The 16,704-nt window shown below is 31.6% G+C and overlaps 1 protein-coding gene across 1 annotated transcript in view; it reads right to left on the bottom strand.

The window, feature by feature from the left end:
- LOC143079895 (uncharacterized) overlaps positions 1–14,276 on the bottom strand; it is a 43,244-nt gene extending 28,968 nt beyond the window's left edge. The window contains exon 1 of the mRNA XM_076255520.1: positions 14,080–14,276. Within this exon, the coding sequence (XP_076111635.1) occupies positions 14,080–14,101 (22 nt within the window). The 5' untranslated portion in view covers positions 14,102–14,276. The remainder of the gene's footprint in view (positions 1–14,079) is intronic.
- Between the last annotated feature and the right edge of the window lie 2,428 nt (positions 14,277–16,704).

Raw genomic sequence — 16,704 nt, 5'->3', positions numbered from 1 at the left:
TTTGAAAATCACTTATTTGATGAAAGAGCTCTGACAACATAATATTTTGGTGTGTGATCTTGGTTCACCATAACTTGCATAAGACAATATAGTTTCCATCTGACTTTGATTTAATATCCATTATATCAACTCGTCCTCATTTGAATAACTCTTTAGATAAGTAAAGGCAACAGTAGCATACCGCAGTTCGAAATTCATGAATCGATTGAGAAAAAACAAATCCGGGTTACAAACTTAAACTAAGGGGAAACACATCAAATATAAGAGGAGAACTACGACACAACACTAATTAGCTGAGGTACGAAAAGTAAAAAATTTGAATTTTATATTTTATTATCAATTGTTTGAAATACAAATTCATGGTCATCAACATGCCTTGTTTGAAGTTTAAACAATGTTTTAAATATGTATGTTTTATGCACAACACATTGCTTAAATGGCACCTCGATATCCTAACTGGTTTGAGACGTCATTAAAAGAGTTCTGTTAATTTAATACTTATCCGGATGGAATTAATAGCGACAAGGTGTATTCCCTTAATTTCTATTTGTTGAATATTATTTTGTTTTTCAAGTAATTAATGAAATGGAAAAAATCAATTGTTGATGGTTTGTAATTTTTACAAATGATCTTTTTCGTCACTTGAAACCAATTATGGTTATATATCCTAAAACTAGATGTCAATCGATTCAATATCAATATTAACAGAGAGTAGTCACTGACATGTTGAAAACTATTGTTTTGCAATAATTCCAATTATTGTTAATAAATGACTTGATTTTGTTATGTTTAATATAAATATTTTTTAGTCGAATATCTAAAGAATAAAAGTAATGTATCGATGTAAATATCATTATAAAAATAAGAAGATATTGTATGATTGCCAAAGAGACATACAACTCTTTACAATAGATGAACGGACTTAGAGTTAACAACTACAAATGTATAGATCGCCGGAAGGACTTAAACAATTAGTAAATACCATATTGCATAGTCAGCTACAAAAAGCGTAAAAAATTCTAACAAGAAAGCTATCGACCTGATTTATGTAAAAATATAAACTAAAAACAAATTATTATACAGCAACAAAGGACAACCACTGAGCAACTGACTTGAGACATGTACATACAGAATGTGGCGGGGTTAAACATGCTAATGATGCCTACCCATCCCCTCAACTGGGATAGAGGTATAAGTGTACAACAAATGAACAAAATTTCAGATCGTTATAATTTTTATCATACAAATTACCTGCACATCAATTGCGGGCATTGTATGATCACTTAACGCCACAGAAAAAAGTAAAATCACAAAAATACTGAACTTAGAGGAAAATCAATTCGGAAAGTCCGTAATCACATGGGAAAATCAAATAACAAAACGCTACAAAAACCAATGGACAAGAACTGTCATATTCCTGACTTGAAAGTGTATCTTGCTATGTGTGAATTGTGTGATCCGTTAAATGGAAAAAAATGAAATATTAGCGAATAGGAAAAAAATCGGCACCTTTGTAGATCAGACGAATATTAATTCTTATGAGTACAAAAGAATAATCTCTTTAACTAGACACTATCAAGATAACTATAAATAACGGCAGGAATTGTAAAATTGTAATTGTAATTTTTGGCATCTAAAGAACTAAGATTGCAGAAATTGAAATCATTTCCATTTTTATAGATTCTTCTTTCGGTCGACCATCAGTGTCAATATCGAGGAAAAGATTAAGATATGAAAACAGAACATCTTACAGTTGTAGCCTAATTTGGATAGTCACATATTAATATGAGTAACAAGATGTATTTTATAATTTAATAAGCTACTTTTTCCATAGTTGTGTCTTTAATAATGTTATGTATGAATTGTGCTTAATATGATTACATAAACAAGTCGGTAAGTAGGGATGCTTAAGTAATATAAGATTGCATACCGACTGCATGTAAAATATAGATCCACTAAACTGAATAAATTAGGCATCCATAAATAATTCGTGCATATTGATAATATTTTCATTCTTGTCGTCTTTTTTTTAATCAACGGATTTCTTCAAAATATAAATGTATACTTTTCATGACCATAAAACAAGAAATTCGAACTTCAAATTCCCATTTTTGAAAGCTCTGTTTAAGGAAGCACAATGGAAAACATTTCACCCAACCAGACAACTTTTAACTAATGTAAATTCTTTCATCCAGCTTTAAACTTTATAAATGAGGTACCAAAAGAAAGAAGAAAAAATTATCTTTCAAATTGTGATAATTTCATTATGACATTATCATTATGTAATTAATTGCTATATTGTGATGTCCACACTTGAACGAAATAAGCTTCTTTGTTATTCATAGCATCACAAAATATTTTATAGATTCTTGTATAACACAGTCTGACCTCCAAAAGGTTATCAGACTTTTCCTATTGCATTTCATTCTCTCATAAACCTTCAACGAAGTTTGCAACCTCAATTCATAAGAAATCACTAAATTTAATCGGGTATAAAATGTGTTATTGATGTGATCTGAGATACCCTTTTAAAGATAACTGGTCAAGGAACAACATGTGTGAAAATTAAGCATATAGGGGCACCAATCTAGGAGCAAAATTAAGTTAAAACTACATTTTCATGACAACAATGAATGTGTCATTATTGAAAAAAATAAGGATTTTCTTACTTGTACCCAATTAACTTTAATATAATTCAATAATAAAATAAAATATGTAAATTGTTTCGTTTTCACAAAAAGTAAGTTATGCATGTGTACACAAATGTTCAGATGGTCAGTCTAGAGGATCCTTATGGGGAATATCTAGAATTATAATTCTTTACAATGACAATATGCTATTTATTTTTTTATTCCCTCTGTAGCAGTCAGACACGTGTATGTGTTTATAAAACTAATTATCATCAAAACTCATTAGCAGTGCAAGATATGTAAATATATTTTCTTCTGTGGTTTTTGAATATTAAGAAGTAACAAACACAGCTGAACATGAAAATTTGTTAAAATTTAGTTGCTTTTGTATTGCGCTACCCGAATAAGACGACGTTTTTGAATAACAATTAAGCATGGGGGAAAGTTGTGTTTAAGCGGGAATATCAAAGGTTTTGCTTCAATGTAAAATTGAAAACAAATTGAAAGAACATTTGGCAATTCGTTATTTTAAGAATCCATACCTGACTGACACTGCTGATGCATAAAACTAACAAAAAAATCATGAAACGTATGAAGGGTTTTTTTTTTTTAAAAGAATCGAGATAAGAATATATATCGCTGTTAATAATGTATCCAATATAAGAAGGGAGGATTTTCATCGTCCCATTAAATATCAATTCCAAAGGAGGGAATAACTGATTGGTAAATGCCTAATGCTTCTCCTTCGTAAATAACGTAGGAATATGTGAGATTCTACGAATTCCGAATACTTTAGTTAGACATTCCAAATAACGATTTCCGTATATAATTTAATTTTGGATGTAACGCGTCTTCTGATTGGCTGACGTTATTTTTTTATCAGACCATAGACATAATTTAGACATGTGACCGTGACGTCATCAACGTTTTTTCAGGTTTTTTTACGGTTTAAAATGGAATTTAGAATTAAATTATAAGAAATGACTGTAATATTTTTTCTGTCTATTCGAAATAACATAAAAAAGGTGGTGCATACTGTTAAATAACCCGCTACGCGCGTTATTCAGTGTGCACCAAATTTTTTATGTTATTTCTTCATAGACAGAAAAAATATTACAGTCATTCCTTAAATAAAACAATATTGCAAGACGCCCCGATTGGTGAAACATCAACGAAGTGATGAGAAATCATCTACAAACTTGGGTAAAACAGACTTAGCACAAGAGTAAAATGGAACAAACAACTCGGAAAAGATCATTTGGGCCTGGGATTAGAATAAAAACATTATTATTGTGAATGATTTAAACATTTAAAACAAATAACATAAGGTACTGAATAATGTTTTGTAATAGTTTGTAAGAAAAAGAAAATGTACTTCAAATACTATACATTTCATATCATCTGCTTCATATATGCATCTTGACTTTCATCTAGGTATTAAAACGTAGAGTCAAACTGTTTCATGCGTAGATGGTTGGTACTTTCCGGTTAAATCGAATTTTACATTATTCATTTTTTTATTAGAATTTCATGATGTTTTATATTTTTGTTAACTGATTCGAAATGAAATGAAATGACGAATAATACTTGGCAACTTTAAAATTAAATGCTCTCTTTACATTTTAACTATTTGACTCTTATTCCACTACCAAAGAATTGAGTTAATTTGTATTTAGAACGATTCCGACATAAAATGAACTTCCTCTAACAAGATCTTTAACTTTTTGATAAGTGCAATAAGCCATGTTTTATTGAACATTAAACCAAGAAAAAACACATTTCGTTCGGAGATGGCTTTATTGAAAAACTTTCTGAACGTTTATTACACTACATCATCTTCACATGCACATTGACGATAACGAACATTGTCATAATTAATAAAACTTGATTTATTTGGGGAAATAATTTTTGTTGAAAGGTATGGGATCGCAGCATGAGATCTGGTCCATTTTCATCGAATTATAATTATCTTTAATGTTTCTAAACGTTCTACTAAAAGAGAAGTTCTTTCTTAATTTGAGGTATAAATTGTTCATAATTGAAATTACGTGCGTATCAATATTTTAATAATTCAGCAACATAAAACTCGAGATTATTAAAAATTTATGTTTTTTTAGAAGCAAGGTTTTTTCGTGTTCAGGTTCTATACTGTCTACTGTCAGCTTCATTTTGAAATTAATAGAGTCTGACGTCTTGGAATAAAACGGCTTTTGTATGTATTGATTCTAAAACAAAGCAACATGCCATATCAACATGTATACCTTTTGATTTAAAGGGAATCAAAAATCACAAATACATTTGTTTTTCAGTCCAGGTGATAATTTATAATATCATCCAACTGACTATTTTGATGCTTTATGAAGAAATTTTAACTTTTAATACTTGATACAACTACTCCTCATTTTAAGACGGATTGAAAAACAATTCATCAAAACTTTAATATCGCAGATATATTAAGAATAAAAAAAATATATAATTTATACATACCCTTACAGAACTGAAATGTTTGCAGCAGGTCTGCAGCATACTTGCTGCAGGTCTGCTGCAAACAAAAAGCTTGCAGGAAAGCTTTGAATAATGTTTGCAGAAGTTTGCAGCTAGCTGCGAACCTCCTGCAAACATTGCAGCTTTTTGCTGCAAGCTTGCGGCAAGTTTGCAGAAACTTTCATGTTTGCAGTAAGATTGCAGGAAACTCTAGAATTTAAGGGATGTTCGCAGCTAGATTGCAGGAATCTTTGACAATTCTATATGTTTGCAAGAGCATTGCAAGAATTACATAAAAAGAACGAGCATGCCCATTGGTAACTTCCTGGAAAATACAGATTTGAAATTTGAAAATGTTGAAGGTGTTTGAGTCATGTTATCATACAATGTATTAGTATTCAGGGAGTATTTTAGGTTGGAAATTAAAAGAAAAGTTTTCAAAGACATTTGTTGTAAGTATTGATTCTTCATAGACGTGTAAATATATGAAATTCGTCCCCTCAATAAATACCTGCATGAAGTTTTGAAAAACATTTTCAAACATGTAACAACTATACAGTACACTCAAGAATGTTTGGAGATTATAACTTATTTTAAAATATTGTGTTGTTATAATTCAAGTTGAATTATGTGAAAATATTAATTAAAAAGCAGTATATATGCACAAAATAAAAATTAAAAAGCAGTATATATGCACAAAATAAATTTCAAATAAACCTTTTTTCGTATTTTAGATATGCATGCAATTCATTTTAGCACTTACTTGAACAACAAGAAATCTTTAAATTATTTTTTAAAGGAATAAACCTTTCTATGATAATTATGCAAATGATAAATTATTCGAATTATTGTATGTATGTATGTAACCATACTTTTCAGAATTTACTGTGTAATAAAGATAATGTGATGTGTATACACAACATGACTTATATATATAATTGGTTAATATTGTATAATCATTTATGTAGTTCCTGCAAGTTTGCAGCAAACACGCAGGAGAAAAATTAATTTGAATATAAATGTTTGCAGCAGGTCTGCAGCAAACACGCAGCAGGTCTGCTGCAAACACGCAGGAGAAAGATTAATTTGCATAAAAATGTTTGCAGCAGGTCTGCAGCAAACACGCAGCAGGTCTGCTGCAAACACGCAGTAGAAAGATTAATTAGCATAAAAATGTTTGCAGCAGGTCTGCCGCAAACACTCATTTGCATATAAATGTTTGCAGCAGGTCTGCAGCAAACACTCATTTACATGGTAAATTGTTTGCAGCAGACCTGCAGCGTATTTGCAGCAAACACGCTGCAAACACAGACTCTGTGTTCGCTGCAAGTCTGCAGCAGGTTCGCAGCAGACCTGCAGCAACTATTTGCAGGAGGCTGATTTTTTCGGTAAGGGTAACCACTAATTCAGACGCTTTCATATTTTGATAATGGACATATTAGATAAATATTTGGTTGATGCTAAAGGGAAATGACATATTCTATTTATTTATTATACAGGCTGTTTTCAGGGACACAAAGAACGACAAAAAGTTTGTTTATCTTATTTATAATTCATGTTTTGCTTTCAAAACTATGTCACGCATTATCCAAAACTCTGATGAATAAGTTAACGCATAAGTTGCATTATTTTAGAAATAAATGATACCTCAGAAACAACCAGGTCTGCTTTAAATGGCAATCTGCATCATATATGTATCTAGACTTGTACCTACATATTGCAATTGGGGATCAATTTACCCAACGCTTCACGATACATGAGATGATTTTCCTATTATGAACCTGAAGAATATCTTCTGAATCAGTAGCAACTGCATATTAACTAGATACATCACTGTTCGAGTGATTCTTTCATGGCTTCAATTCATTGAATGATGTTTCTTAAATAGATTCTATAATCAGGTGGATCATCAGTATATATTTCCTCAAATAGAATAACAAGTACCTATACGTTGCCAAAATGAATTTTTACCAATGATTTTGTTTTAGAAATATAATTTAAAGTATGGGTCACCGTGCTATTTATAGTAGCTTCAAGTTGTGCAACATTGTCAAAATTTGTATACATTGTTCATGAAAAACACATTTTAGTGAATAAAAGGTATTCTAAGAGATAAAATTTTGTAATAAAATATGAGAAGATATGTTTTATTATAATGTTTTTAAAGAAATAAACAGAAAAAATGGTGTCACCAAACTTATTTTCTTGTTAGAAGTGAAGAATGAGAATTTCAATATCATTCTAGTATAAAAAAAATAATGGCAAACTTGAAATTCTAAAATCAAAAATATTTAGTGTTGTTTTAATATTTTGCATATTGCAATGAATATCATCTGCTTTTTTTTAATTAATACAATAAAATCAGTATTACAAACAAATTGCAAATCTGTCTCCAAATTTGAAGATTGAGAAAAAGAACTAAACCGATTGTGTACTGCTATTGTGCATTAAAAGATGACAGGAGACATTGAAACTACCTTAACAAAGAGCAAAGGCCCCGTCATACTAGACCACGATCGCACCACGATGTGAAATTAATTCAGATCGAGGAGAGATCGTGGTATGAGTCGCATGCAAATGTAATTTTTTGTTGTTTTCACGATGCTACTACGTCCTCTATGCGCTTATACAACGATCCCGATGCGATAATGCCACGCTCTCACCACACTTATTTTGCCACCTCCCTTCGACTATCCCGATCTTACTACGCCCTTCAGGTTTTCACTACGACCATACCACGGTTTATCCGATTGCAACACGGTCTTATCACGCTTCTATTGCGATTATAGCACGCTCTTACCACGATCGCACTACCTTTATACCGTGTTTTTATCGTGATCTCAATGATTTTAGAAGCAGTACTACATATATACATGAACATGGTCATGTGCTTTTATTCAATTTGAGGTTTCAAACAAAACCTAGAGAGCTTTATATATTCTATGTGACAATGACAAAACATTTTACTAGAACACAAAATGATCGTAGTATGAACGTAATCATGTCTTATGAAAAGCCCGATGTGTGTACAGCATTAGCGTGTAAGAATCATACTATTGTCATGAACAGCGTGTTTTTAACGTGGTATAGTTGTTGTAAAATCGTGGTTTGGTAGCGGTGAGAACGTGATGGTCGTAGCGAGGTCGTAGTAACTTCGCTGTGAGATCGTAGTGCAGTCTCTCCTAACTAAAACCATGATTGCGTACCACGACATTACGATTGTCAAAATTTGCAATAACAGAGACAGGAGTGCGAGCTTGGTCAGTGTGACGGGGGTATTAGTATCGATATAGATGAAGTTGTCTCTTAAAACTGTGTACGTACTTAAAAATAATTGGGTTGACCATTATGAGATATCTATGTCACTTTACCTACTAATTATACCAACAATCCCTTCCTGCTTTCCCCGTTTATGAAATCACTGCAGCATATCAATTGTGCTCTCCATTACTAACATACAAGAGTTCATGGTGTTCATAATCGGGCACCAGAGTTTACTCTCGACTTTTCTCTCGGTTTGTCTAGCTAGTTTAATCTTTTGTCTTCCGTCCAGTATTTTGTGAAGAGTCCTATTTATGTTATTTTAATTGAATTTCAATAGTTTTTAGATGAGCCGTTACTCAATGTATTTTTTTTGAAATCTACATTATTCAAATTTCACTTTGATGACGTACGATAGATTTAAATTGATATATAATAACTGCTTTCATATCACGAAACAATGTCTTCTGTGCGGTCCTCTGAAGTTTTGAGATCAAAGCGTTTCTTTGTTATCCGGTCTGTTAATCATCTGTATATTTTATTTTAAAAATCTGTAAATATTACAATTGGTTGATGTATTTTTTCTAATTTGATTAAAATGAAATCAAATGACGAATCAAACTTTGAATATAATTAATCAAACGCATCCTTAAGATTTTGGGCGTTTTACTCTTCATTTGCAGATGTCGTGTCTTTTTTATGTAGATCAGTTCCTACATAAAATGAAAATTACATAACATCTAATTTTTATTGAAAATTTTAATCATCTTAGTCTTTTTGAACTTAAGGAAAAACTATTTCGTTTGAAGATGGCTTAATTGGAAAGTTTTTTGAAGGCCTAATGCACTATTTTATAATTTTACATGCAAATTGACATAATCTAAAGACATACTGTGGAGATGTATTGGATAGTAGCATAATCTATGTTGATTGCTATAATTGTTTATAATAAGGATATGTTTGAGAACTACAAAAAAGAGATAAGCTGGTCAGAAGGTACAGAATAAAGGACCAAACAATAAATAACAGTAATGAATAAGCTATTAAAATTAAGAACAGATTATAATGAGAATCATGGGCTGTTTAAACATACATAAGTAAAGACAATAAGGGGCAAAAGAGATAAAGAAAAGAGAAAAAGAGTATACAAAAATAAAGAAATAAGGTCCACTTTACAGATTCTCTGTAATGTTCGTAGACATTAAATAGAACGCTTTTTATAAATAAGTAGAAAGAATAGTTCGTGCATAATCACCATGACGTGTGTATTAATACTCCATATACATTCCCCCTTTGATATGTATACAAAAAGAGGGACAGGATCACAAGGGACTTATCTTAACCATAACGAAAGCAGACAACACAATTGCAAAGGAGTACAACAAAAGAAAAAAATCTGCAATTATTACAAAATTGAGAAACATAAATCTCATGGAGACTAGGACGAACTCCAGTGTAACGGCAGGGTTATATAGAACGAGCAAGTGCGTCATTACGTTCAGAAGTTGTTTTCATATGATTTACATCCTTCGTCAAATCATATCAGGCATACTCAATAGAAATGAATTGATATCATGTACGCATTTAGTACAGAAGGTATACTGATTTGACACGTTACCATTTCCTTTCTCTATTTCATGATAAATGATTTCATTGTTGTTTGTGATCTCAAAGACACAGTAATTCCGTCAACATAGATCATATTGCATTTTCTTCTCACTGTAATTGAATAAAAACAGTACCAAAACGTATATATGTCTCACACAACGTCTACTATTATACATTGAAATACCTCCTGTCAATAAATAAATATGAGTAAACCAAAACTATGTATATATGTGGTAAAGTAGAAACCAAGGAAACTATTTATATCATAAGACTTTTGAAGATGTTGATGACCCTAATGACTCTTATGCTTATTCACGACGAGAACATGTTTAAGGGATATGTATAAATACTCTGCACTGTACTTGACCGACACGCTCATTTAGATGGTAAATGTGCTAGGTGACAAATTAATAGCCCGTAGTGAAGAAAGACATGTCACTCTACCTTAGCACACTAGTCCGACTACGATCCGACAAGACTTTGCTCTTACTTAGCAGAGTCGAAACAATCAATACTAATTTGAAAGTCTTTAATCCGTTCAGGGATCGACCCGACGACATCCAGCTCTCTAGATCGACATGATCCAACGAGACAAATATTGCGGTTTGAACCAGATTTGTTTTCAGACGAAAATAATGAAATCTGATGAAAAAAGTGGTGAAGCTTGCCAAAGTGACATTCAAATCTCATTTGTCGAAGAAATTGACAATCTCCTTATAAAACATGTGACGAAGATAAGGAAGACAAACAAGTCTCCAAACACTACATGATAAACTGAAGATTCAACAACACGAACCACACAACCAACTGGGGTTTTATCAAGTAAACTACTCAAGACAAAACTTGATTAAAACGTAAATTTTGTAAGCTGATACAATGGTATTGGAATAGTTATGCGACCAGATGTTGTGAGAGTTAATCTTAAAAGAGGTTCGAAAAGCAATAACTGATTTTTGCACCAACTCGTCTCACACCATTTGAGACAGAATCACGAACATGTTTTGTAATTAACACTAAAAGAGTTGCCTCTGTCGTAGGTTTAGGAATTTAGATATTTGCGGTAAGACAGGAATTATGATTGTCGGGTTGTTTAGAGAATAGTTTGATACATGCATTGTTATGTATATTAGTGTAGTACGTTGATAATGCTAATTAACTTATTGTTGCCAATACTTTCGTATTTAGCTCTTTCTAGGCCAATTCGCAGCGGGTTATTTCGCGATTTTCAAAAGTACGTGATGTTTATAAACAATGAAAGATCCAAGTTTAAATTGTTTTAATTTCGACAATTCATAATCACGTTATATTTCTTATCGCGAAAGTCGCGAACACAAATCGCTGGCAAAAAGTAGTTGGTTTATATCGGCGTTTTATATTTGCGCCGATTTTTTCTTTCATTTGCGCCGATATATTTACAGGTAAATTACAGGTGAATAGATATAAGAAGATGTGGTATGAGTGCTAATGAGACAACTCACTATCCAAGTCATGTTATTTTTCATTTATCATTATTGACCTCTTCCGTAAGCCAGTTGTACAAATGTTATGAATTGTCAATCATAACATTTATAACTGTTGTCCCCTGCTCACCACGGGGATGTGGAAGAAGGCCTACTAGATACATCCTCAGACTTTTCCTTGACAGTACCCGTAATTAATTAGACTCTGTCTTTCGATCATCTGCCACATGGTTATGCCCGTTCTGTAGTTTGACAGTAGTCAGACCATCAGCTGAATCCATCCGTGGTGACTCTAGCTTTACACGACTTTATGGTACACCAGTAAGATATGTTTTTATGTTTCAGGACACTGATCTTCAGATATGTATGACCGTCGATGATTAAAGAATTGACTCCTCGGCACGTTTTAGTGTGCAATCAAAATTAACTTATTTATTAAAAATGAAACCTTAGTGAACAAAATTTATAACCAGATTTTACCAATGGTATAGTACATGTGCAAATATTTAAACTTACATGTAAATCTAATTAGGAGCAAATATAAAATCGGCGCAAATGAAAAAATGAAATCGGCGAAAATGAAAGAATGCAAATTTTTAAAATCGGCGCAAACGTCATACGCCCGTTTATATTACTTTAATTATAGCTTACATGAAATGTAGGAATGTAACAGGTGGTGTATGGGTTCTTTATTGACCCTACGGATTCGGTATATAATTGATACTGTAACGTTGTTTATGTTGCAGAATTAGTTAAAAAGATAAAAAGTCGAAAATGTATTTCGATATATTCATGATTCAGTAGAAAATTTTCTGCACAGGAGTTTATACCTGTGGCGTTGTCTTTGTAGATCGAAACACAGAAATATAACGTGGAATTGATCTCGCATAACTTCAACAGAGTAAATAAACCAACTGAAAAAAATCAATTCAATATCACATCGTTTGCATATAAAGCAATACTATCCGTGTGGTTAGGGTAATTTGGTACTATAGTGTGCATTTTAATTATGTTTTTTTGTTTAGCTTTTAAAACATAAAGCAATAAAACTTTTTGTGGGAAATTTAATCATATTAAAATTATTTGATACGTCTATATTATACAGAAAAAAAGTAAAATCTCCAAAATACTGAACTCCAAGCAAAATTCAAACGGAAAACCTTAAGAAAATGGCAAAATCAAAAACTCACACACATCAAACGAATGAATAACAACTGTCATATACCTGACTTGGTACAGACATTTTCTTAGGTTAAAATTGTTGGTAACTCTTAGTTGTATAGCTAGCTAAACCTCTCACTGGTATGACAGTTGAATCAAATTCCATTATATTGACTATGATGTGTGAACAAAACAAACAGTCATCATAGGCAAAAATGTCAAAAATATGAGTGCAGCAGTCAATATTGTGCTTAACTCTTAATCACTATACAAACAAACAACTATTTTACAAGGAGGCATATGGACAAATCACATTAGCAAAAATTAAAGACAAGAATATAAATTTTCCTTGCAAATTTGACATATTTCTTTAAAAAATAGAAAACAATGTTGATTCCGACGATGATGCATAGGACGAAGTTTTCGTATATTCTACTCGTATTTCATTAAAAATCGCATGGTCAGTAATGTCCCCGTATGACTTGAGAAAGACAATAGCTTTCCCATGTTTCACATATAAACAATTTGTGTATGTTTATCAAATAAATAAAGAGATATAACGAGATATAAGGAGTTGAGGTATAAATGCAAAATAAAAAATCCCAATTCTCCATTTAAGTCACAATTTGGAAAAGTAAACCATTATAGGTCAAAGTACGGTCTTCAACACGGAATATTGGCTCACAAAGAACAGCAAGCTATAAAGGTCCAACAAATTACTAGTATAAAACCATTCAAACGGGAAAACCAACTGTTTAATCTATACAAAAAAAAACCGAAAAAAAAAACACTTATAAATCACATGAACAAACGACATCTACTGACCATCAGGTTCCTGACTAAGGACTAGTGCAAACAAATACAGCGGGTTTAAACGTTTTAATAGGTACCAACTGTCATCCTTATCTGGTCTGTATGGAGTTAAATAAATTGATATGGTCTGAAATAAAAATCAGAAAAAATGGCCTTAAAAAAATAGAAAAAAAAAACATGACAAGATAAAGAACACAAAAATCAAAACCCTATATCCAAATTCATATGATCACATCTGACAAAAAAAAATAGAATTATTGTTCTGCATAGAACTTTATCCGAGATTCACAAAAAATAATAATAATCAATTGTCGCGTTGTTCTCTTATGTACATTCATAATAAACGTCAAGTTGCGACTCATAATAAAAATATCAAAGTTATTTCAAAATATTAAAATGGTATAGTACACTTCCGATAAAAACCTAAATTGTATCACTAACAGAAACTTTTAAGAATCTTGTTTTTGACAAATAAAAGAAAAGCTGAAAATAGTGTTTCAATTTCATCATAATTGTGTAGCCGAAGTAAAGATTGCTTTCAAATACGAAAGTATACTATTTAGGAACAGAAATAAATGACATTATTACAATAGAAAAACATTAAATAATGATAATAATAATATCAGCAAAAACAAATACTTTGTAAATAAACTTTTACATACCACGTATCGTTATATCTATCATATTAACATTCCTCAGGTTTACTTTATAGTTCGATTTCAATTTCTAAATAACGCTATCGGAAATGTACAATTTATGAACAATCTATTTGCTGATAAATTAGACTCTCAACTCCTCCTTGTATTGGAAAACATTATCGAGCCATAGCTTCTTCAATGTCATTTCTTTCAAAACTTAACATACAGGAGTCTCTTAACTGCAATGCTTATATTGACATGCATTATAGGTTAGAACGACATCAATATTTGGATAATTGAAATTTGAATTCAATTTCTTTTAGTAGGCTTGAGTTTTTTTTTTATAATTAACATATAGAGTGGGTGTCATTTTATTACTTAATGATTTGGACACATTGTCAATTAATGATAATTAACTAATGATTTAATTTTGAAGACTCTTTAGTCAACTAACCAAAACACTTCAAAAATTTAACGATGGTTTAATTGAGTGCAATTCAATATATTGCCTCTATAGGTATTTATTTTCACTGCAAAGCTGTTTGTCAATAGTGGAATATATTTTAAACATCTGTAAGAAGATAAAAATAGCTCTTTAAAAAACCAACAAAAAACCTGCGTTTCACTTTGCAGTAAAATAAAGAGGTAAACGATACAAAAAGAAATAGCAAAATATCGAAAGTCTCAGAGACTCAGACACTTACAAAATCATTTCAAAAAGCTACAAACGACGAACAGACAGGCAAACGTCAAACAGCTCACCACAATTATTTTTATTAAGACTGCGCAATCCGATATCAACCAAAAACTGGTTTAAACGCGTGTGTTCAGGAAAGGTACGCAGACAAGACTGTGCGGACATATTGCGTTTCCAGAATTGGCAAATCGTATTTTGATGTTTTAAAAGATTTCGCCAGTTGATAGATAATTAAAAAAAAAAAAACAATTTCCTCAGATGACTCAATACAATGTGTCAAAAGAGAGGAACGAACGATACCACAGGGACAGTCAAACTCATAGATGGAAAAATAAACTGACAACGCCATGGCCAAAAAATAAAAAAAAACAAACAGACAAACAAATGTACAAAAGAAACAGCATAGAAAACTAAAGACTAAGGAACACAAACCCCATCAAAAGGGTAAACAGATCCTGCCACACTGTCGTCACTACAGCTAGCTTGCTTAGTGAAATCCGGTTTCAATTCATGTGCTCCTAAAGGGTAAACAGAATTACTTTGTTCCATAATTTATAATCAATCTTGTTTCTCATGGTGAGTAAAAATTCGATGTTTCTGCATTTTGAATACATATGCATATTGTCTTTGTCGCGAGCATGTTCATATGTATGCATTTATAATGGTAAACAGGATGAGATGAACTTCCTCTGTATTAACAAACAGTGATGTACACAATAAAAAGGGGGTCGGTGTAAATACAAAGAAGAAAGCGGACAACTCAATGTCCTTCAATGGGGAGGTACAAAAGTATGATGAGTTAATTCATAAGCACTGGGTCTATGCCACTGCTGGTGGAGTTTTTATTCCTTAAGAGTGTCACCAGCCCAGTAGTCAGCACTTTTGTTGACATGAATTATCATTGATATTGTTATTTTTATAAATGAACTGTTAACAAAACCTCAGAAATAGATTACCTAAGCTGTATTTGGCAAAACTTTTAAGAATGTTTGGTCTTCAATGCTTTTCAACTTCGTACTTTAACTATATGATGCTGTAAATGCAAAATTTCGATCCTTGTATCTATGAGTTTATCAAAACGATTACTCATCATTAGAATATTTATTAATCAGGTGTAGTTCTGAGACATGCATAATAATATAAATTTATGCATCAGTTATTTCAAAAGGAATCGTCAAAACCAGCCTTCTTTTTCCATAATTGATGCCTCCCCAAACAATTTCAAGTTCATGTTTCCAATTTTGATTTGAAATAGCTATGATGGTATAGATTCGATCATCTGTATACTTGTATAAGCAAACAAAAACTCATTTGTAAAAACATATTTGTTTTATAAGTTGTTTATCCAACCAAATATAAAAATAACATTATTCCACCTTTTGAATTCATTTCCCGCAAATGATAAAATATGAAGTAGGTAAAATGTACACACTATATGTTTGACATTGCAGGGGATCTCACCCTTGAAACTTCGCGCAAGATGTGAGTCAGTAACAATGACACCATCAAGGTGGCATATCTAACTTTATGGAATTTGATGCGACTGTCATACAAGTAAGAGGTTTAGCGCTATAAAACCAGGTTCAATCCACCATTTTTAACATTTGTAAATTCCTGTACCCAGTCAAAAATTTGACAGTTGTAAAAATAAGCCTTCAAGCCAAAAGGGAACCCAAGGCCAGATGAGAGAATATAAACAACTTAACAACCATCATATGAAACCGCTTAATTGCTGGTAATTTTAACAATAAAATTGTCCATATGTGACCATGAAATTCCCTTAGACTTTAATTTTGAACCAATGAATACTATTGTCATCTACAAATTGCAAATCCTAACAATAGAAAAAGACAATATCTCCTGTATATCGTTTTTCATGAAACACAAACGTTGTTCAAACATCCTGTAATTAGAATTTTATTTATTCATTCTTATAGATCTCATTTGATTTT

The sequence above is a fragment of the Mytilus galloprovincialis genome, chromosome 6 (assembly GCF_965363235.1).
Source record: "Mytilus galloprovincialis chromosome 6, xbMytGall1.hap1.1, whole genome shotgun sequence".
In the NCBI taxonomy this organism is placed as follows: Eukaryota; Metazoa; Mollusca; class Bivalvia; order Mytilida; family Mytilidae; genus Mytilus; species Mytilus galloprovincialis.
Note: the sequence above shows the minus strand (reverse complement) of the source record. Positions and strands in the feature narration are given on the sequence as shown.